General features: G+C 54.2%; 7 protein-coding genes across 7 annotated transcripts; 3 read left to right on the top strand and 4 right to left on the bottom strand.

Annotated features, from left to right (window-relative positions):
- Positions 1-568: 568 nt before the first annotated feature.
- On the top strand, positions 569-1810 carry J4E88_010037 (uncharacterized protein; the record flags this gene model as incomplete). Its single annotated transcript, XM_049403634.1, has 1 exon — positions 569-1810. The coding sequence occupies one exon, from the start codon at positions 569-571 to the stop codon at positions 1808-1810; it is 1242 nt and encodes a 413-aa protein (XP_049250563.1).
- A 496-nt stretch (positions 1811-2306) lies between these two features.
- On the bottom strand, positions 2307-4821 carry J4E88_010036 (uncharacterized protein; the record flags this gene model as incomplete). Its single annotated transcript, XM_049403633.1, has 3 exons — positions 2307-3716; positions 3806-4188; positions 4293-4821. 3 exons carry the CDS (start codon positions 4819-4821, stop codon positions 2307-2309), a joined length of 2322 nt encoding a protein of 773 aa, XP_049250562.1.
- Positions 4822-7452: 2631 nt separating this feature from the next.
- Positions 7453-8623, bottom strand: J4E88_010035 (uncharacterized protein; the record flags this gene model as incomplete). Its single annotated transcript, XM_049403632.1, has 3 exons — positions 7453-8275; positions 8326-8521; positions 8620-8623. The coding sequence occupies 3 exons, from the start codon at positions 8621-8623 to the stop codon at positions 7453-7455; spliced, it is 1023 nt and encodes a 340-aa protein (XP_049250561.1).
- A 1333-nt stretch (positions 8624-9956) lies between these two features.
- On the bottom strand, positions 9957-14557 carry INO80 (putative DNA helicase ino80; the record flags this gene model as incomplete). Its single annotated transcript, XM_049403631.1, has 3 exons — positions 9957-10114; positions 10164-14397; positions 14447-14557. The coding sequence occupies 3 exons, from the start codon at positions 14555-14557 to the stop codon at positions 9957-9959; spliced, it is 4503 nt and encodes a 1500-aa protein (XP_049250560.1).
- Positions 14558-16271: 1714 nt separating this feature from the next.
- On the top strand, positions 16272-17297 carry J4E88_010033 (uncharacterized protein; the record flags this gene model as incomplete). The annotated part of the gene is made up of 3 exons (XM_049403630.1): positions 16272-16361; positions 16412-16470; positions 16520-17297. The coding sequence occupies 3 exons, from the start codon at positions 16272-16274 to the stop codon at positions 17295-17297; spliced, it is 927 nt and encodes a 308-aa protein (XP_049250559.1).
- A 191-nt stretch (positions 17298-17488) lies between these two features.
- On the bottom strand, positions 17489-18376 carry J4E88_010032 (uncharacterized protein; the record flags this gene model as incomplete). The annotated part of the gene is made up of 1 exon (XM_049403629.1): positions 17489-18376. One exon carries the CDS (start codon positions 18374-18376, stop codon positions 17489-17491), a length of 888 nt encoding a protein of 295 aa, XP_049250558.1.
- Positions 18377-18953: 577 nt separating this feature from the next.
- Positions 18954-20024, top strand: J4E88_010031 (uncharacterized protein; the record flags this gene model as incomplete). The annotated part of the gene is made up of 1 exon (XM_049403628.1): positions 18954-20024. One exon carries the CDS (start codon positions 18954-18956, stop codon positions 20022-20024), a length of 1071 nt encoding a protein of 356 aa, XP_049250557.1.
- Between the last annotated feature and the right edge of the window lie 56 nt (positions 20025-20080).

Below are 20080 nucleotides of genomic sequence, written 5' to 3'. Positions count from 1 at the left end.
TGAGCGCTTATCTTTACCTCAAGTCTATTGAGCTCCCATAGTCTCACTCTCACCTCGATTTCGTTCAGCTACGCCATCGTAAGCCCCGGTAGTCTCTCACCTCGTTTCTTTTCAGCTACGCTATCGTGAGCATTTAAATTGCTCTCAAGTCTATTGAGCCCCGCTAGTCCCTCTCTCGTCTCGATTCTGCCTCTATGTCTCTGTCCAATCATCGCGACAGCTTTCCGATCGACGACAATAGCATTGTTTCACCAACTGCTACCGATTGCTACAGCGATGCGCGACCACCAGAAGTGAAGGTGAAACCCAGTCACGTCCGTCAATACAGCTTGACTCCACAATGGTATTGTCTCAATGCGCCGGGCCCCCTGCTCGTGTGCACAGGTTCACTTGCACGCCTCTTCACCTTCTTATTGTTGTACGCTCCGCAGCTCCAGTCGTTCTTATCCGCGCCATGTACACCACCTAGCTTAGCCTGTACATCATCCAGCTTTCCAACACCGTCCAACGCAACTGTCTGGCACATCACAAAATACATACCCGCAACAACACACGTCGTTTCGCCAAGATGCCAAAAACATCTAATGGTCAGCACCTGTACATCACAGGCATGAGGAATCTTCAAGAGCTAGCGTACGAATCGGAGTCCGAGGATGAAGAATCTATCGTCCGGGAGACCCGTTCCAACACCTCGTTTGGAGAGATCATGGCCCAGGCTAGGACCCCTCGCGATGTGGTCACGGAAGACAGGAAGAGGTCAAACACAGCAAAAGAGAAGGAATCAGAACGATCAGATTCACGAGCAGACACTCCAAGGTCACGGGTGCAGGCCAGTATGCCTGATTTGATCGGGCTGAGTCGTGCTCAGAAGGCCCCACGAGAGAACGACCAGTACCACCCGGAGGACCCCCTCCTCAAGCGCCATCCATTCGCAGGCAAGGATACCAACCATCTGCAATCCAAACGGGACCAGTACTCTTCAGTGCCATTGTGTCAACACTTGGAGTTATTTCTAGACTGGAACATGGACGACCCCGACAACCGAAAAGGCTCATGGATTCTGAACATCGAAAGATACGAGGAGCCCTCACCTTGGGCAGAGCATCAACATTGCGCTGGCGTAGATGTTACCAAGATGGCTGATGCCTTGGCGATGAGGATAATCAAGAAATTCACTCGACTAGACAATGAGCGGGTGAGCCGAGACTTCGACCGCGGAATATCGTGCCGACGACCTCCGGCGAAGCAACGCTTGACACGAGAGCTATGTAACATGTACTCTCAGATCCACCGTGGCAAGGAGAGCAAGCTTGTTGATGGGAAAGAAGCGCTTCGCGAGAGCCTCATTGCGGCCGAGCGGCGCAAAGAGCTGGCTGGGGAATCGCTGCTGCGAACTCAGAAGTCAGGCCAAAGCGGCGCCGCCGCAAAGCCTTTCAACAACGATGTACCAGAAGCTCGCAACAAGTCATCTTCAGCTTCAGTTCCAGGCTCATCTCCCTCTACAAAGAAGCGTAAGACACCGAAGCAGATTGCAGAAGAGAAGGTAGCTCGGAACAGGAAGCGCAAGGGTTTGAGCGAGATTGCCAGGATTCGCGCTGAGCCTATCGACCGTTTCAAACCGACTACGGTAGATGAACGAGACGCCCGATTGACTGGTGTTGCTCAGCAGGTTCGACATGGGCGCGCACAGCTCGCAGCTCAGAAGCGGAAGTTGAGTGAAACGGAGGATGATACACCGTCTCATGTCTTGCCTTCTTCACGACTGATTAAGAAGGCAAAGAAGAACAGCGTTACGAAAGAAGTTGTATAGGCTAAGAAAGGAGAAGACGATAGGCTGGATGATCTGTCTGAGGAGTAAGAAAGTACAGGCTGCTGGATATCGGGGGTTTATTCGAACTTGAGGCTACAAGTAGAATGGGATAGTTCGCGACGAACCATCGTGTCGCTTTCAGGGTATCATGCCATTGTACGCCGTAGCTATCTGAGAGTCATATGAGGCAGCAGTTGACTTATCCAGACGCTTTCGTATTCATCTAGCCCGTCTATACCATTTCCTTCTTCAGGACGTGACATCAACATCTGCGTGTTTGGCTCAAGTAGAGCCTTGCTAGTGTCGCTATGTTGCCAATGACGTTTCCTCAGCGTCTTGTGTAAGAACAATGACATAATAGGTCAACGAGATCGCAGTTTGACTCGAGGAGCTTTGCATTTCGGGTGCAGAAATGACACGATAGGCTTAAACATCTCCTGGTTTCATTGATCACATCCACACACAGTGTCACCGCCCGCCTACACCTTGTCCTATATCAAATAAGCTTAAACACACGAAGCTCGCTCTGTTGGTCCTCGATATCATCCCAGCCAAGATGCATATATCTGCAATCATCATAGCCGAATCCCACTCTCTTGAACGTACCCTCGACCTTGAGAGTGACACCATCAACTTCCCAAGTAATCGGCCGTCCCTCATCTTCTGGGCCAGCTACCCTTTCCAGAAACAAGCCCTGGCAACGAAGCATTGGATTGTCGCCGAAGAGCTGCGGGATGCCTACTATAGGCGCGAAATGTGTGACGCGGGACAACACGGTTGTGTCCGTCGGGTCGTCTGGTATCATGTCGATGACTGCGGGGCCGATGGCATCAGAGGATGCATAGCGTTCGGGGATGAGGAAAGGGTTATACGAACCCAACCCCATCTCATCCTCGTGACCCGAAAAAGGTAACCGAACCGGGAGGCAAAAACCAAGGAGCGTCAACTCACACTTGCCCGCTCCGAATACCTCTGTCTCAGAGCTATCAGGCTCCTTGTGCTCCCAGTTCACGACTCGTGTGTACGTTACAGTTTCCGGATCAAAGATAAACTCATAGTACATGATATTTCCAATAGTCGTCGTCCAGGACCAAGATGGCGCCATCTTCCTCAGTGTAGCAACTGCCTCTGAGTCGCCAGGCTGCTTCCGATGGGGACGAAGCCACAACAGCCACTTTTCTAGCTGCAATTTCCAGAGCCCGAAGAGGTAATCTTCCTCCGGGAACTTGTCAGGCATGGCTTGCTGCAACGCTCCCACTACGCCTTGTATTGCGGCTAAGCGATCAGTCCATTTGGTCAGTCTTTTTTCCGAGTACCGCTTTACAATCTCGGCCCATAGTTTCGAATGGTTGAAATGAGGTTGGTCGGTCGCGCGGGAGTCTTCTACACGGAGTAGTTGACCAAGAGTACGCACGTTGAAGAAATGGTCGTCTTCGCCGATATATCGAACGGCGTTTTCATTTGCCTCCTTCCGACACTCGCATCTCTCGTGCTGGCTACACTGCCAGGCTAGTTCAGATGATGTAGCATATAGTATTCTGCGCGCTAGGAAGCTCTCTTGGAACACCCATGCGCGGGTAGCGAGGGGCGTGAGAAGTTCGTCGATGTCGACATCTTCTATATTGGGGCGCGACGAATGATGTGCTGGGTTGCTCCAGTATTGTTCCTCTCGCTCGCGAATGGAGAGTTGAACTGTACGAGACGTGCCGTCTGGCATGTGAAAGGGTACCTCAATACGTTTGAGGGGTGCATTCGCGGCAGGGCTGAGGGACAGAAATCCTTCCTGGACGCTGGATGCACTCTGTGCCGAGATGACCAGCTCGGCTCCTGGGTAGATGGACTTCATGCGTGGAATTTGGTCCGTCCAGTCTTGTATATCATCTTGTACTATGCATAGCGCATCAATCTGTTGTCTGAGGTCAGCTTCTGGGATAGATACAGTTCATGTATTGGTTGCTTTACCCATAGGTATCGCAAGCCAAAAGCTTTGCACACGTGGATGGCATCGGCGAGGGTGCGAGGGAGTGTCGAGATATTGATGCCTTGCATATGGGTCTCGAGATTACTTTTCAGCGTCTTGAGGGAGCCGGTCGTACCCCATGCGTAACTGAGACAAGCATAACCTTCCTGCTGTTGTGCTGAGGCTGATGCAATCGATGCGCTATCCACAAGGCGAATAGGATTAGTTGCGAGATCGAGGACACGACGTGGCCATTCACCCTTGTCTGGTGCACACAGCGAATGATCAGCCTTGCATTGCTCGAACCAGCTGCGCGCTTGACTCAAACGATCTTCGAGATTGCTTAATAGCTCTCGGTACTTGTCGTTTTCACTATTGCGTATACCGAGCCATGGAATAGCAGAGTCTTCTCCAGCATCTGTTAGGCTGTTAGCATCATTTTCAAACACTCCCTCATTCCTCATTCCTTTAAAGGTGACTCAGGCTGATAGAAAGAAGCCTGACTAGCTGTAAAGAACTTACCAACCGGAGTGTAGATCTGGTAATCATTCGGCCTGTTATCAACATACTTCCGGCCAAACAGCACCCCACCGCCATATGATTCACCCTCCTGCTTGCAGGCCACATTTAAGACATTCTGGGGGTCAAAAAGGTGCCAATGGTCAACCGCCTCTTTGCGCCTAATATCGATAGTCGTAAATTCCGGCCGTCGAATATCGGTGACGGCATCAAGAGCCTGCAAGATGATTGAACATCCCTGACATTCGCCAGCAGAAACGAGGAAGTCTGCCGTTGGCGTGCTGGTTTCCACGCCGTTGGCGAAATGGTGGCATATGATGCATGATGGGGTTTCCTGGTCTCCTCCGTTTGTGGGAGGCTGTTTTGTGTCGTTTGTGTCGGATTCGACGCGGTATTGCTCATCAGGAGAAGCTTGGAGATGATCCGAGATCATACCCGCACGCGCCGGCGATGATGCAGCCCGAGATTCCTCTACCCCTCGGGCAAAAGCGTCTGCCATGCGCTCTACGAGCTCAGACCAGTCTGACGTCATCGTCACTTACCCAAGATGCTAACGAATCGAGTCGCTTGCGATAGCACCTTATCGATGCAGTAGTACCGACCTGTTTTACAGAACTCGGAAGAGAGGGAACTCTTCTATGTTTTAAGGCACGTCGATTTCGTATACGAATGCCTCAGCTGACTTGGCAATCCTTCCAAGGTCCTAAAGCATACTTCAGCCGCACAGAATTAGGCAGGTTCGAACAACTAAGGGCCGAAAGGTCAACATACTTACCGCAAAGATCAGCTGGCTCTAGGCTTCCATCCATACTCAGGTTTGCATCCGGTCCAAAATTCGCGGAGAATGCAGGCGATTCACGAAAACAAAATCAAAGTTCTGAACATCGCATGCGTAAATTGCACACCAAGATGGATTCAAAAGTTCATGATTCATAGGGATCACCTCTAAAGCCATCGAAACCCAACAATACACCCGCCTAAAACCTTCAAATGGTATACCCAAAACGCCAATCCCTATCCCCTACACCCCCTAGCAACCTCCACCACCACCACCACCACCGCCTCCATCACCTCCTCCACCTCCACCACCACCGCCGCCGCCATCTCCACCGCTGCAACCTCCACCATCTCCTCCACTAAAGAAGCCACCGCCGCCTCCGTATCCTGCTGTGTATGCGTATGCGCCTCCCGTGTCGCTACCACCGCCGTAATGCCGCTTGTTGCGCTTCGAGACCTTTGTTTGTCGCATCGGAGGCGGGTATTCGGAGGGTGATTTGGACATTCCACAGCCCATTTTGGCGGGTGTTGGCTTGTGTTGGTTTGCGTTGTTGGTGTGAAGGTTTGTAGATTGCGGGATGTGAATATGTGATCGTATGACTTTGTCAAGTTTGGTCTTGGGTGATGTTGATATCCAAAGATATGTGGGTTTGAGATGAGTGAAGTACGAAGATGCGTATGGGTTCTCTGTTAGAGAAGATAGCGTGGATATGTCGAAAGTTTGTTCGTGATGATGATATGCCCTCATCCTCCCACGGAACCCTCGACCCTATATACCACCCACGGTACTCATCATGCTCACCTCACCACACTACCAGCCACGAAATCTGCCTGATCCGTACACAGCACTGTCATCAGGCCCCCTGTAGACAGCGACAACAGCACCCACTACCGTCACAACACCTACCCTCATTCCGTTCTAACCAAGCGAGACATCCAGTCGCATCCCCCGCTAATGCCACAAACGTGACCGGAACAGCCCCAACCCATCAGCAACCAGGCGTCCAGCGTCCGACCACTACCCAATCCAGTTCGTCCAGTTCGTTTACTCGGATAAGGCATCCCCCACCTTTGGATCAACAAAACGACCATCACGGATTAGGAAGTAATCGAGCGCATACACCTACATATTGCGCACATTGTCTCGCAATGCCACAAATGTTGCACATCATTTACCACATGTGCTTCGCAGGGCTGAGTCCACAGTAGCAGTAGGTGGAGGGAAGGGACGCTAGAAGCGAGGCTGTGCGCCCGTTCTGCCGATCACGTGGGACATCAAGCCCACACGTGGACGCTGGCTAGCTGGAAGACACGGAATAGATGGCCTGCATCATACATTACTACCTACGTATGAGCACGAAAGCCTGCAAGATCTTAACACAACCTTAGAGCTTAGGCTTCTGGTGCTTCGACTTCCATCATCCTCTGCAAGTCGTTGTTCACATTTCCCCTCGAACGCGGAGATCCAACGACCCTAAGCCTACGTCGGCCCGAAACCAGCAGTTCGGTGTCCTTTATCGGGTTTAGACCAATCTCTGATGGAAGCAGCGAAGAACATTGTTATGGAGTTAGCATGCGCATCTGGCAACCTGTCAGGCAGAGTCAAGATAGCGAGCTGTGGCTGTGTATTCTTGTCGATCGATCGCTTGGTGCGAGGAATGAATCTGGTAGACTTGTGATGCAGCACGTACGTATACTGTGGGGTCCAATGAAGGGGGACCTGCGTAGTGATGTACATACAATGCGATGCTGTCATGTCTGCTATAGAGATAGTACCTCGCCTGCGATACGTGTATTGCGCCGAAATCAGGTTAAGGCGCCCCCGGTTTGCCTTAAGTCTTCACTTCAATCGGAATGGCTACTAGGTACCACCTCACAGCTCTCCCATCTCACATACGACGAAAACCCGCATATTGAACTTTCAAAATTATGTCATTGGAGTATATAGCGCCGTGTCGATCGATAACATTCACAGAGAGACCCGAATATATAGAAGGAAAAAGTGAAGCAAGGGAAAAAGATGCTAGAAGCATACACACAAGAAAGATGGGGTCTCCAAACTCCCGGCCGAACCGCCCCTAGAAAGAAAGGTCTCAAGAAAGCGTCCGTGGTTTCCGAACCGTTCAGCCAATCTAGTCGTCGTAAAGTTTTTCTTTTTCGCGGGGGTAGAAAAGGCGTTAAAAAGTCTTGATCAAAGAAGAAGGCTGCAACTCCCCCATTCTAACACGTCTGCCGTGAAATCTCGATCCAGAAATGCGAAAAAAAGCGTGGAAGTAGCCAAAGAAGTGAGAACCTCTCGTATCCGCCCCAAGACGCTCGTTGTACGACGTAATCAAGTCTGCCCCAAGCACGCGCGTGTGTGACTCCAATGATGTCGTTTCGCGTCTCACTTTCCGCCCTGCTTCTTCGCCTTGAGTGCAAGATGCGAGTACACCCATCCACCGCCAAGCGCGAGAAGTACACCGAACCATTCCCTTCCGCTCAATATCTTGCCCTCGCTGTACCACCCTATACTCAGGATCATGATGGTCTTGAGATGGCTGACAATGTTGAATGTGAGGGCGCTGGTGCGACCGATGATCAAGAACTGACTCAGGTTGTACATCGAGGCCATGATGCCGGAGGCGCATACGCTCCAGAGGATGTCGGTGGGTACGGTTGATAGGTTCGGGATGGTGTCGAAGAAGGGCACGAAGGGGATGAGGAGGCAGACGGAGATTGGCGCTTGGTTGAGCAGGAGTTGGGGTGGCGAGACGGCGAAGTCTTCGATCTTCTTGCCGATCCAGATCTGGTACAGAGCGGTACTGCAGAATGCCAGGGTCGCGACGATGACACCGAATAGCTGGGTCTTGGCTGCCTCGTTGATGGTGAAGGAGACGCCAATGCATGTTGCGAGAATGGCAGCCAGCATGTATCGTGTAACCTGCTTTCGGAAGAGGACGAAGTTGATGAGGACGACGGTCGGCGTGGTCATGACCTTGGAGAGCTGGTAGAAACCGATCGAGTTGAAGGTCAAGCTAAGGTTGCCAAGCACAACGTAGCCGGCGAAGAAGCCGCAGACGGGCAGCATGTTCCAGACATTCAGCCGTACGGCCTTGAAGGCATGGAAGGGCCGGAGGGTCGAGATGAAGAGGACGAGACCGGTGGCTGTGAAATGCCACATGACGACCATGAGCTGGCATCCTTTGAGCTGCTTGTCGCTGAACACTCTATCCGACTGTCAGCGGGTCCCCCACTAGCTCTACTGCATGTTGCATACCGCTTGCTCAGGAAGATCAGGCCTAGTGTTGATAGCGTATTCAGAGCGATCCAAAAACACGTTATCAGCTTCTCCTTGAGCGGTACTGGCGTAGGCTCGGCTACGGGCTTCTCGAAAGTGGGCAGCTCTTCGAGCTCGTGGGACTCTCGGGGGTCAACATTGTCGACGAGACCCTCGATTGAAGGGCGCTTCTCAACTGCGTGTTCAGTTAGTCCTGGTGTGTCTTATTCCTGACAGGTGATATGCCGACGCCCATGTGTCAAGGGTCTAGGCGGTGTCCGGGGTTCGACGTACCCATGGTATGTGATATTGAGTTGAGAATGTAGCGAGCGACGGTGGAGGGCTCGTATGGGCTATGCCTTCATGCCAGTGCCAGAGGGAAGGCGCGAGCTGGCAATGCGAGGGAAGGCGTAGGACGAGGCAGGCGCGGGCTGACTTGGTTGTCGCACGGTAGCGGGTGGGCCGGGGAGGGTTGCGGCGGTGCAGCAGATCGTCCGGTGTGGCTTCAGACGCGGACGATGCAGTTGCAGCGACCAGAGACAGCAACAGAGAGGCAAAAGAGGATGAGGCGGTTCGGGGAGGGCTGCCGGAGAAAAGAGACAAGGCGAGGCGGGGAGGGCCAAGGGGGTACACGACAAAAGGCCCAAGTAAGATGCTATCCGAAAGGGATCCTCAGACGCCAAGGCGACTGCTGAAGGGGGCGAAGACGATGCAGGGTTCGTTGTTCAGGCACGTGCCCGTAAGCCACAAGCCTCATCTCCACGGCCAATCAGTCCTACCTTAGCGCCACCGTGTCCAGCCAAATCTACGAGGTTAATTTTAGGCCTCGATGCGGTAGCGCTACTGCTTTTGGTTCCGTCCACTGTCTATACGGGCTTGCAGCATCGTGAAGAGCTTCAATCGCCTCGAACTCGCAGTGTGATATACAGTGGTGATCAGCTTGGCACTCTCCCTTACCCACTTCCCAAGACACATTGGTCGTTTGGGCGTTGCTTCTGGAGTGCCGACACATCCGGCTCCGCTCCGCCCATCTCGGGCAGAATATCTCCCTCGTAGCACCTGTGTTGCTCCGATTACGAATCTTGGTGCCCTAACACGGCGGACGCAGCGTTTGGTGTCCCTTCCGGATCCGCTGGGTGGTGCCACCTACGACTACCCGTACCGGTAATCTGCATGTTTGCGCGTCCTGATGCATAGTCGCAACTCTGCAACTTGTTGGCATTGTGGAGGTTTTGGGGGTATGCTTGTACGGTTGCCAGCGGAGATTTCGTTGCGGACTCCAAGATTTAGTTGCACCGAGCGCCGAATCTTATGTCAGTTTGGTCTTCTCATAGACTCAATTCAGATAAGGAAGGTACGATCATGACACAGCCCACCAATCCTGTGCGACATGGAAGTAACGTGTTCTCTTGAATTTTTAACTCCTAGTTCTATGCAGAAGGCGTAATTAACAGCCTTCAAGTGATCGACCCTAGCGCATAGAGAAAGACGGATAATGTACACTCGCAAGAACCCACACCGTACAAAGAAAATCAACATGATCAGCATCCCATCGGCAGTTCCATTGACTACCGCATCCGCATCGAATTATAGACATGTAATGTGTTATGTCGTCGTGGTGTTACAGAAAATTATACCTCGCCATCGGCCACAGCGAGACGCTGCTTGGCTGTCTTTGCCTTCTTGCTCAGCCCACCCTTCTTGCGCTTGCCGCCGGCGGGGGCTTCAGTAGGTGGGATAGGTGTGGCTGCACCACTTGCCTTTGCGCTCTCGTCAAAGTGTCCTTCGCCTGGGAATAGTCAGTACAAACATTGTTCAGCATGAAGCGGTCCACTCACCCTCGTGGTACATGTCGTCGAGGTTGGCCTCCGCCCGTTGCTTCTTCTTGCCACGCTTCTTGCCTGGTGGAGCATTCTTCTCTTGCTCCGCCAGCTCCGCCTCCTTCTTCTCGATCTCCGCGGCCTGGTCATCATCGACAAGCCACATAGCCATGTCCTTGGTCCTGTTCTCCCTGGAGCGGGTGTTGAAGTCGACTCCAGCGCCGCCGCCTCCGGAAATGACGACACGCTGCACTTCTTCCTTCTGAAGCGCACGCTTGCGGATACGTTCTTCGATAGTACCGCGCGTGATAAGCCTGTACACAGTGACCTGTCGTGTTTGTCCGAGACGATGGGCACGGTCCATAGCTTGCGAGTCGATGGTCGGATTCCAATCGGAATCGTAGAAGATGACTGTGTCCGCGGATGTAAGGTTGATACCGAGACCACCGGCGCGAGTTGACAGGAGGAAGACGAAGATGGACCGGTCGCTCTGGAAGTCGGCGACTGTATCACGACGATCTTCGAGTTTGGTCGAACCATCAAGACGGCAGTACTTGTAGTTCCTGTAAGTGAGGTATTCTTCCATCAGGTCCATCATCCTGGTCATCTGGAAGTACAGCAACACGCGATGATCATTTGCCTTCAGTTCCTTCAGGAGTGCATCCAACTGAGCCAGCTTGCCGGAATCAGTAACGAAGCGCGACATTGACGGTGCCTCAATGTGAGTAAATCGTGTGCGCTCGTTGGTAGGTGGCGGGAGCCTGTTGCTAACAGTCAAAGCAGTCGACTCCTTCTTGGCTTCCAGAAGAGCTTGCTCAGTAGCCTCTGATACACCATAGAGCGCGGAACGGATGGGAGCATTGAAGAAGAGGTTCTGTGTCTCTGCAATGACACCCTGACTAGCGCAGTACAGCTCGACTGGAGGCGCAGATGCTTTTGGCTTTGCACAGGGTTCGATCACGTTCAAGCCTGTCTTTTCGAAAGCTGTTCGGGCAACATTGAACAGGTTGCGCATGTGTCCATCGGCAGTGATCTCGGCCAAAGGTGCACGGTCCTGGCGATCAACAATGTTAAACATGGAGTGCTTCGGCTCCCACTCGCCGTTGTCGTTGTCGTAGAACACATTGAACCGGCCAACCTTATTTGGCTTTTGCTCTGCAGCGAGAGCTCGCTGGAACAGACCGCTCTTGGCAATTCGGGAAGCCTCGGTGGCTGACAGATCAGAGAAGCGGAGCCATGAAAATGCTCCGGCCTCTCTGGCCGACTGCGCAATGTTGTCTGGGCTCCACACATTCATCAGGTTGTCGAGATAGCGTCCCTTGAAGCCAGCCTTCTGATTGTCCGGACCAGCAAGCTCCAGTCGACCACCCTCACGACCCACGAGTCTTGGTAGAGGATACTCGATCAAGTTGCGTGTAGAGTATCCGACCCTGACATTCTGACCTTCCCGTAGGAATGAGGCGGTCTCAGCGAAGGAGGCGAAAGAGAATGGTGACCATGTATCGGCTCGCTCGAATAGATCAGGGTGGTTGCAGACCTTCCTGAACTGCATGACCAAGTTCATAAGGGTTGCACTGTCCTGCTCGTCACCAACAGCCTTTTCGACCAAATCCATAATGTTGATCTTCGCTCGGAGGTTGGCGTAGTAAGCCCGTTGTCGGTATGTCAAGTCGCAATAGACGTCCAGCTCGATCTTGTCTCCAAGCTCCTTCTGGACATGCTTCTTCACACGACGCAACATGAACGGCTTCAAAATCATATGTAGTCGTCGCAGTTGGTCTTCGTTGAGCTTCGTGTTACTCTGTGCGTGACTCTCAATGTCCTTGGAAAACCATTCGCTGAACTCGTCGTGAGAGTCGAACAAGCTAGGCATGATGAAATGGAGCAGAGCCCAAAGTTCCTGCATGTTGTTTTGAATGGGTGTACCCGTGAGGAGCAGCCGGTTACGGGAGTGGAAGCCGAGAAGACTCTTCCATCGAGAACTCTGAGACGACTTGATGGCTTGCGCTTCGTCGAGAATCATGTACTGCCAACGCATCTTCTGGAAGTATTGGGCATCCTGAACGACCAGTTGGTACGAAGAGACCACAACGTGGAAGGGCGAATCGCGGGTGTACGTGACGTGCTTCCTATCCCAGAGCTTGCGGAGGATCTTTCGGTCCTTGGCCGTACCCCAGTATGGAATGACGTTGAGATCCGGGACGAACCTGGTGATTTCCTGCTGCCAGTTGTGCAGTGTCGATGCGGGGGCAATGACGAGGAAAGGTCCCCAGATGTTGTACCTCTCGGCCAGGTAAGCCATGACCGATATCGATTGGACCGTTTTACCGAGACCCATCTCGTCAGCAAGAATACCGTTGATACCCTGCTCGTACAAGTTGACCAACCAGTTGAGACCCTTCAGTTGGTACTCCTTGAGCGTACAGTTGAGAAGGCCAGGTTGAGGAATCCAGTCTTCTTTGTTCTGCAGACCAGAGGGGTTTTGGAAGTTCATCTCGCCGTCCTCTTCGTCATCACCAGACTTGTTGAAGGCACGGGCACGGTCTTGAGCCTGCTGGATAGCATGCTGGGCGTTCGCCATGGCGGCCGCGTTGAGCGCACTTTCGTCCTCGTTGTCGAAGTCAAGATCCTCGAAGTTGGTGACCTTGGCGCCTCCTTCCGCCGACATCTCCCCAACGTCGATACTAGGCTTAGCTGCTGCCTGAGGGTCAGCTGCAGCGGCGTCGGCGTCGTCGGTGGAACGCTCAATCTCATCTGTCCTAGCCTTCTTGCCGATGAAATGCGAGTAGAGCTCGGTTTGGGAAATAAGGAAGTTGAGCTTCCGCTTCTGTCGGTTTGCTTCCCGATCAGCCTCAGCCTTCTTCGCGTTCTCCAACTCTTGACGCTCAGCGTTCTTCCGGGACTCGCGCTCATCGCGTTCGTTCCTCTTCCAGAATGCAAGCATCTCACGCATACCACGCTTGGCCCTGGCTTGCGTGTCTTTCTGGTTCTTGTTGGTACGCATCTGCCATCGACGGGCCTCCTTGGCAGCCAGTTGGGCAGTCTTGCGAAGGTTGGACTGCTTTGTCGAGAGCGAGTTCTCCTTGATGCGGACAACCTTGGGAACATCCTTGCGAGCGAGATCCTTGACAATCTGCTGGTACAAGTTTCGGTATACGGAGGAGTCGTAGGAAGTCAGGACGACGGGTCCCAAATCCTCTGTGTAGCTACGGCCGCGTAGGGAGTCAAGGCGTGCCTCCTCGCGCGGCGCGATCATGGGGAGATCGTCTCCGCGGTCGATAGCAGCCTGACCGGCGGCGGCAGCGTCCTTCTCAGCCTGCTTTTGCTCCTTGCTCTTCTTAAGACGCCCGGTGCCGCGGTTGCCCTTGCGCTTTCCGCCAGCGAGGTCGTCAGAGGCCTGGAAGGAGCTCATAGTGCCTCCTTCCATATTCGGTCCGTGTGGAGTGACTTCGCGGATGTCCTTGCTAGGGGCATTGCCTTGCAGAAGCTGAGTAGTAGTCTTCGCTTTCCGCTCGGCTTTCTGTGCAGCCAACAGATGACGCTCTTTTTCTTCCTCGTTCTCGGCTTGACCTGCCTTTGCGAGGGCCTCGGCGCGTTTAGCTTCCTCGTTCTGGATAGTCTTTTCACGCCTTCGCTTGCGCTGCATGTCCTTCTTGCGCTCCTTCTCTTCGGCAATTTCCTGGCTCTGGACCTGCTGCCATGCATCGCCCTCGTGCTCGACGTTGTATGAGTGCTTCGCGTAGTCGCGGTTGGCAGCGGACACGTCCTGGTAACGTGTAAGGAAAGCAGTCCGCCGCTTCTTGCGCTTGTTCGCCTCGGCGGCTCCAACTTCTAGGACGCGCTTCTGGCTCCTTTGCTTATAGTCTTCAAGATCGTGCGGGGTGGCCGACTCGTCAATGTCGCTCATCTGCTTGGTCTCAATGTGGGCGAGGGCAGCCTCGATCTCTGCTTCGTCTGGCGCAGGCAACTCGCGAGTCGCAGACTGTGAAGGGGCCTGGAGGCTGCCGACCGGCGGCATAGCATCGTACACGCGGGGGGCATAGCCATTTTCCTGATGGGGAAGGTCAGCGGGCGCCGGAGACGCCATTGCTTCTTGCTTCACGAAGTGAGAATTGTGCAGAGGTTTTGAGGTTTGGTAAGGTTCGGCGGCGAGGTTCGGCAGTGGCTGAGGCTTTGGCGGAGGCTCGTTGTCGGCTCCGGAGGACATTATACTGGAGAGCGACATGGGATCGGCACGCGTTGGTGGCGGCGCCTGTTGCAGTGGTGAGCAGAGTGAGGGTGGAAGTCGCGAGTTCACTTACCTCTTCCTTGTAGGATGGCCTCCTGGGGTAGTCGATGGGCGGCTGCACGGCGCCTCGGTTCATCGACTGATAAACCGATGGCGACACGGGCGAGTGAGACATGGCCTCCATCGTGCCGGTGTGCTGGTGCTGGGAATGGGGGCGCTGCAGCGGCGAGTGATGCGCGTACGAGGTCGTGACGGGTGATTGATAGACCTTGTCGTAGGGGCTGTGTGCCGCCCGAGTCTGCGTCTGGGGTGTGGGTTAGCCGCGTGTCCCTGAATGTTGAGGATGGCGATGGCGTGAAGTGTGATGTCTGAGGCATGAGGTAGATGAAACATATGATGGAAGACGCACCTGTGCAGGAGGATACTGGGTATTGATGTCGTAACGCGCCGGGTCCCGTGCTACGCCGCGGTCTCCATTGTCTGAAGTCGGGTCGTAGTATCTGGACGTGTCGCGCGAATAGAGGGCCGTGCTGATGGGCGGCAGCTCGGTGGTGCTGGGCGACGGCGGAGGGCGAGGGTGTTGATGGGCTGGGGGGTGGTGAAGGTTGGCGTGGTGGAGAGGCAAGGGCGCTGGAGTGTTTGGCGAATGGTGTTGGTATGGTTGGCCTGCCTGTGTCGGCGATCTGTGGTAAGCTGCTGGCACTGGCGTAGGTTCCCCTTGGTGCCCTGGCGGCTTTCTTTCTCCTCGCGAATGCTCCTCCCCATCATCGACGGACCGCCGCAGGACCGGATCGCGAAACATGACGGCAGCGCGTAGGGGCTTGTTAACGGCGGAGAGGCTGCTCCATGGGCCGCACGCTGCAGGCACTGGCGGTGGGGCGCGCAGGGAGCGCGGCGACGACAGCAGAGGGAATGCGCCGTGGGCGAGGGCTGCCGGCGATGGTCGTCGGGCAGTTGGCGATGTGGATGCGACGACGACGAGATGGAAGAGGGAAGATGGGATGGGGGCTGGTGTGGAGCTGCTTGAGCGCCGTCTAGATCACACACGAACGGTTGGCAAGTCAGCTTCTGCTTAGTGCGGCTGCGGCAACTCTGTCCTGGAGCAGCTCCGGGCGTGATGCAGAGCCGCGATGAGGTTTGATGGAGAGCCTGCGACGCCCTACAGACACGCAATATGTGACACGGCGGGCTGCGGACTGCGTCGAGCATGTCTGGCATGGCCGCATTACGCGTGGGCACCTTCATTGCGACGCTGCTCCGCTGCTGGGCGTGCCTCTTAACAAAGCACCTGAACCCCATCTCTCGTAGGAGCATACACGCCCAGATGGGTGCATCGACCAATAATTGCGTGCATGCAAACGGCGCCATGCAGCGTGCAGCCGCTTCTCGTCTGTGCCGGTCTGCCTGAGTGTCCTCGACTCCGGCACTCTGCTGCTACTCGCTGCCGCAGCCTGAGCATTTCTTATTTCCCTTCTCAGCACCTACAACTCGTCGCTGCTCCGCGTGCCGGGTTGAGGCGTTGCCAGCTTCGGCTAATCTACCACGAGCCTCTGGACCACGGCGGACGTGCGCATCTCATTTCCTCGCCATCCGATGGCTGACTCTGTATACATTGCCATCTCCATCGAGTCTCTCGTGCACGCGACAATGCCAACACGCAGGCACAAAAGCGAGCAGGGCAGAATGTTGGGGCTGCAAACGCCCATTGGATGAAGCCTCACCACGACGGTGACGGAAGGCGCGACCATGCCGCGAAGACTCCATCCGCTCTAGCTCCTTCGGTCGTAGCGCGGCCCGAGCGTAGATCGCGCTAAAACTCTGGGCGGCATCAATTCTCGAACTTTTTTGCAGAGGCGCATCCACCCCGACGAGCGCAGCAACAACCGCCTGAAATCACCATGGCTTCCGTATACAAGACCCTGTCCGGCGCGGAGAAAGAGGAGAAGGAAACGGGCGTGCAGAGAAACAAGCAGCGTGTCCTTATTCTGGTACGAATCCACGCGCGGCGCAAACCGAGACCCATGCTGATGATTGCTAGAGTTCAAGAGGTGTTACTTTCCGTCACCGACATTTGCTACAGGACTTGTACTCGTTGATGTGAGTGGTTTGCGCGATCAGAGAACTTCATTTACTGATCTTTTCAAAGGCCCCATAGCCGGAAAGAAGCCAAACTTGACACCAAGACGAAGCTTTACCAACTCAACGAACTAGCAGAACTCTACAACTGCAACAATGTCCTCTTCTTCGAAGCTCGTAAGGGCAAGGATCTTTACTGCTGGATGTCCAAGCCACCAAACGGTCCTACTGTAAAGATGCACCTGCAAAACTTGCACACCATGGAAGAGCTCAACTTCATTGGCAACTGCCTGAAAGGATCACGACCGGTACTCTCTTTCGACGCCGCCTTCGACAAGCAGGCTCATCTTCGCGTGATCAAGGAGCTCTTCACCCAGATTTTCGGCGTCCCCAAGACGAGCCGAAAAGTCAAGCCTTTCGTAGACCACGTGATGGGTTTCACAGTCGCAGACGGCAAGATCTGGATCCGCGTGTTCCAAATCAACGAGAGCGAGACCAGCAAGAAGAAGCCTGCCGATGGCGAGGAGATGGACGTTGACGAGGCACCCAAGAAGAAGAAGGGAAGCGAATTCGATGTCAACCTAGTCGAGATCGGTCCCCGTTTCGTCCTCACTCCCATCGTTATCCAGGAGTCTAGCTTTGGAGGTCCAATCATCTACGAAAACAAGGAGTTCGTCTCGCCCAACCAGATCCGTTCCGACTTGAGGAAATCAAAGGCCGGCAGGTTCAACAAGAGGACCGATGCGCAGAGGGATACACTGCTCAAGCACCAAGATCTGGGTTTGACATCGCATGGTGGAGTCAGGAAAGAGAAGGACCCGCTCAGCGACAATGTGCTGTTCGCGTAAAATTGTTTGCCATGTTTCGAGGGAAGGAAAAATGGCGTTTATGGAATGCATCGTCTTATTTAGATTGGCGTCGATTCTGGGCTGGGCATAGGCCCGCATGTATGTATAGCGATATACCCAAAAGCTATCGTTTAATGGGTAGCTCATTGCGAGCGACCGTTAACCCAAGTACTCCTTATCCTTTGGCGATATCAGTGTGTCCTGTCAGCAGTCATGCTCTTCTCCAAGACTTCTTTATACTCATCATCAACACCACTAACAACTGCCTGCCTGACTCCATATACAGCCCTAAAAGGATCAAGCACTAGCTGTGTCTGCGCATAGTTACTCTCGTCCTGCACACGATGTACCCGTCCACTAGGAAACCTCACGCGACTAATCGCGCCATCTATAAGATGCACCTGCAGCCGATATAACTGCGGCGCCACAGCCAACAGATCAACCAGCTCCCGTACTTTGCTCTTTATGCCAGCCGGCAAACCTCTGCCCCCGCAGTTATACTTGATCATCCCCGTGTAATCATCCACAGACTCAACATTAACAACATAATTCCTAATCCGCAGCAGATTCCTCTGCGAGAAGTGATCCAAGAACGGATACGTCCGGTTCGGCGTAAGATTATTCGCCGTGCGCCATCGATACCGAAAGTTGATCGCGTCGAACGTCACGTCAATCACAAAAGTATTGTCTCCGTATAGCATGTCTGCAGCTTCTTCGTGGACGTGTCGCGACACGGCGAGGAGACTCGTGTGCCCGCGCCGCCAGACTGTGTCGTTGCCTGTCTCGCGCTCTGTGCGTGGTAGTGTGCGTTGCATGCGCCAGCCCCCGTCGCCGTTCTTCTGCCGCACAAAGGTCAGATTGTATTCGGACTTTGGGGGTGGGTCGGGAGGGTGCTGGAAACGCACTTCGAAGGTGGTGGTGTGGGGGAGGACATGGCTGTAGATTAGGCGACGGAGCTCGATTGGGAGGCGGAGGAGAGGGGATAGCTGGGAGGATGCGGTGTCTGTGGAGTGCTGCATTGTGCGCTCGTTATACTGTGGCATTGGACTTGCAATGGCATGTTGTGAAGACATGCGCATCTTCGTGCGGCATGCCTGGCGCTGCTCATTGACGCCATCGGTGCTCTCCCGTCTCCACGCCGATTGGCCCCCACAATCCGGGTTAGCCCCCCTTGGCGGCATCCATCACGTCCACGGTCGTCACGACTGGTGACTCCTTTCCCTTTCCCCAACCACTAACGATGACCTTCCATTTCAGAGACAGCTCGCCAGAGCTTGCATTGACTTGCACCATGTCTTTCCAGAATGTCGTCGCGTTTTCTAACTATAGCCCCAACGGAGGGGTCCGATTTGTTTGAACCACGCGATACGTGTCGGTGTAGAGGCGAGATAGCTACGCACCGATTAGATCGATAGATCGATATACGAAACTGAGGTCGAAGAATAGTGAAAGGAGGACGAGATTGAATCGAATTTCGCATCATTATCACAAGAGACAACTCGGCACCTAACGCAGGCTGAAGACACGCGTAGACTTGAAAGATCACAGGTGAGTTCCATTCATACTATCGTGCTATACGGCATTCATCACGTGGGTCTCTTATTGACCGGAAATGCAGCCACCAAATCGCTCCCCTACCCTACAACCGCCTTCAAGATGCTGTTCGAAGATCTCGCAACGGAGCTTGTGGTGCAGGTGTACCTATCATGCCGTTCAGTCAACGACGTGACAGCTCTATCTGCCACCTGCCGTCGTTTCCGCAACATCTATTCTTCCTCCCAGAAACTACCCATACTCGAAAAGGCCGCCGAAACGCAGTTCGGTCCGCTAGAAGACCTCACTCAACTCCTGACCCACAACAAAAGCCAGCCTGCACACATCGTCCGCTCTGTTCCCTTCTCTCTCGCGCTGCTCAAGCAGATCGTGCAGCATGGGCGCACAGCTGAGAAATGGTGCGACATCTACCCGTTCAAGAAGTGGAAGCACAACTTCGAAAGCCGGCGTCTCTTGACGACCGACGAGCGCTATCTCGTGAGACGAGCCATCTATAGAATCTGGCTCTACTCCCGCGCCTTCCACAACAGCGACCACTCACGTGAAGCCCGCGCGTCCCGCCTCGTCCTACTCAAGCGCGCAGCCCTCCTCCACAACTGGAGCACCTGGGAACTCGCCGAAATCGCCGACGTGCACGCCGTCATCCGCGAAGTCGTCCAAAGCAACGTCTGCCCCTCCAACGGCACCATTGCCCGAAAGTTCAAGAAGCGACACCCGGGCAACGAGCACTCCCTCCTCTTCAACATCCACCTCAACTACCCACCCACCGCGCCCCAAGCCTTCAACCCTTTCACGCCAAACCCCCTCTCCACCCACTTCAACAACACACCCACCTACACCTCCCGCTACGCCGCGTCCAAATACTCGCTCCACCCCTCCCACGAAGTCGGCGCGGAAGGCTGGGGCGATGATATACCTCATTACTACGTCATCGAGGACTATATGAAGCTTGATCCGGCTCAGATACTCTACTTGAAGGAACATGCGCCGCTGAAGGACATGGTGGAGGGCTACGTGAGGAGCTTGTGTCCAGAGTATGATTGGTTTACAAATAATGGGGAGACGTGGGTTGCGACGTTGGAGTTTGTGCTTGGGGAGAGAGGGGAGGATGTGGGGGATTTCATGGGGGCTATTGCGGAGGGGGAGGCGGGTGTTGCTGTTTGTGAGGAGTGATGCTGAGGATTGACGGGTATGGTTGGCGGATACACAGTATAGGCTGGGCTGTTTGT

Source organism: Alternaria novae-zelandiae, assembly GCF_023758075.1.
Source record: "Alternaria novae-zelandiae strain BMP 2774 chromosome Unknown scaffold_28, whole genome shotgun sequence".
Taxonomy (NCBI): Eukaryota; Fungi; Ascomycota; class Dothideomycetes; order Pleosporales; family Pleosporaceae; genus Alternaria; species Alternaria novae-zelandiae.
This window is presented reverse-complemented; position numbering and strand designations above follow the sequence as displayed.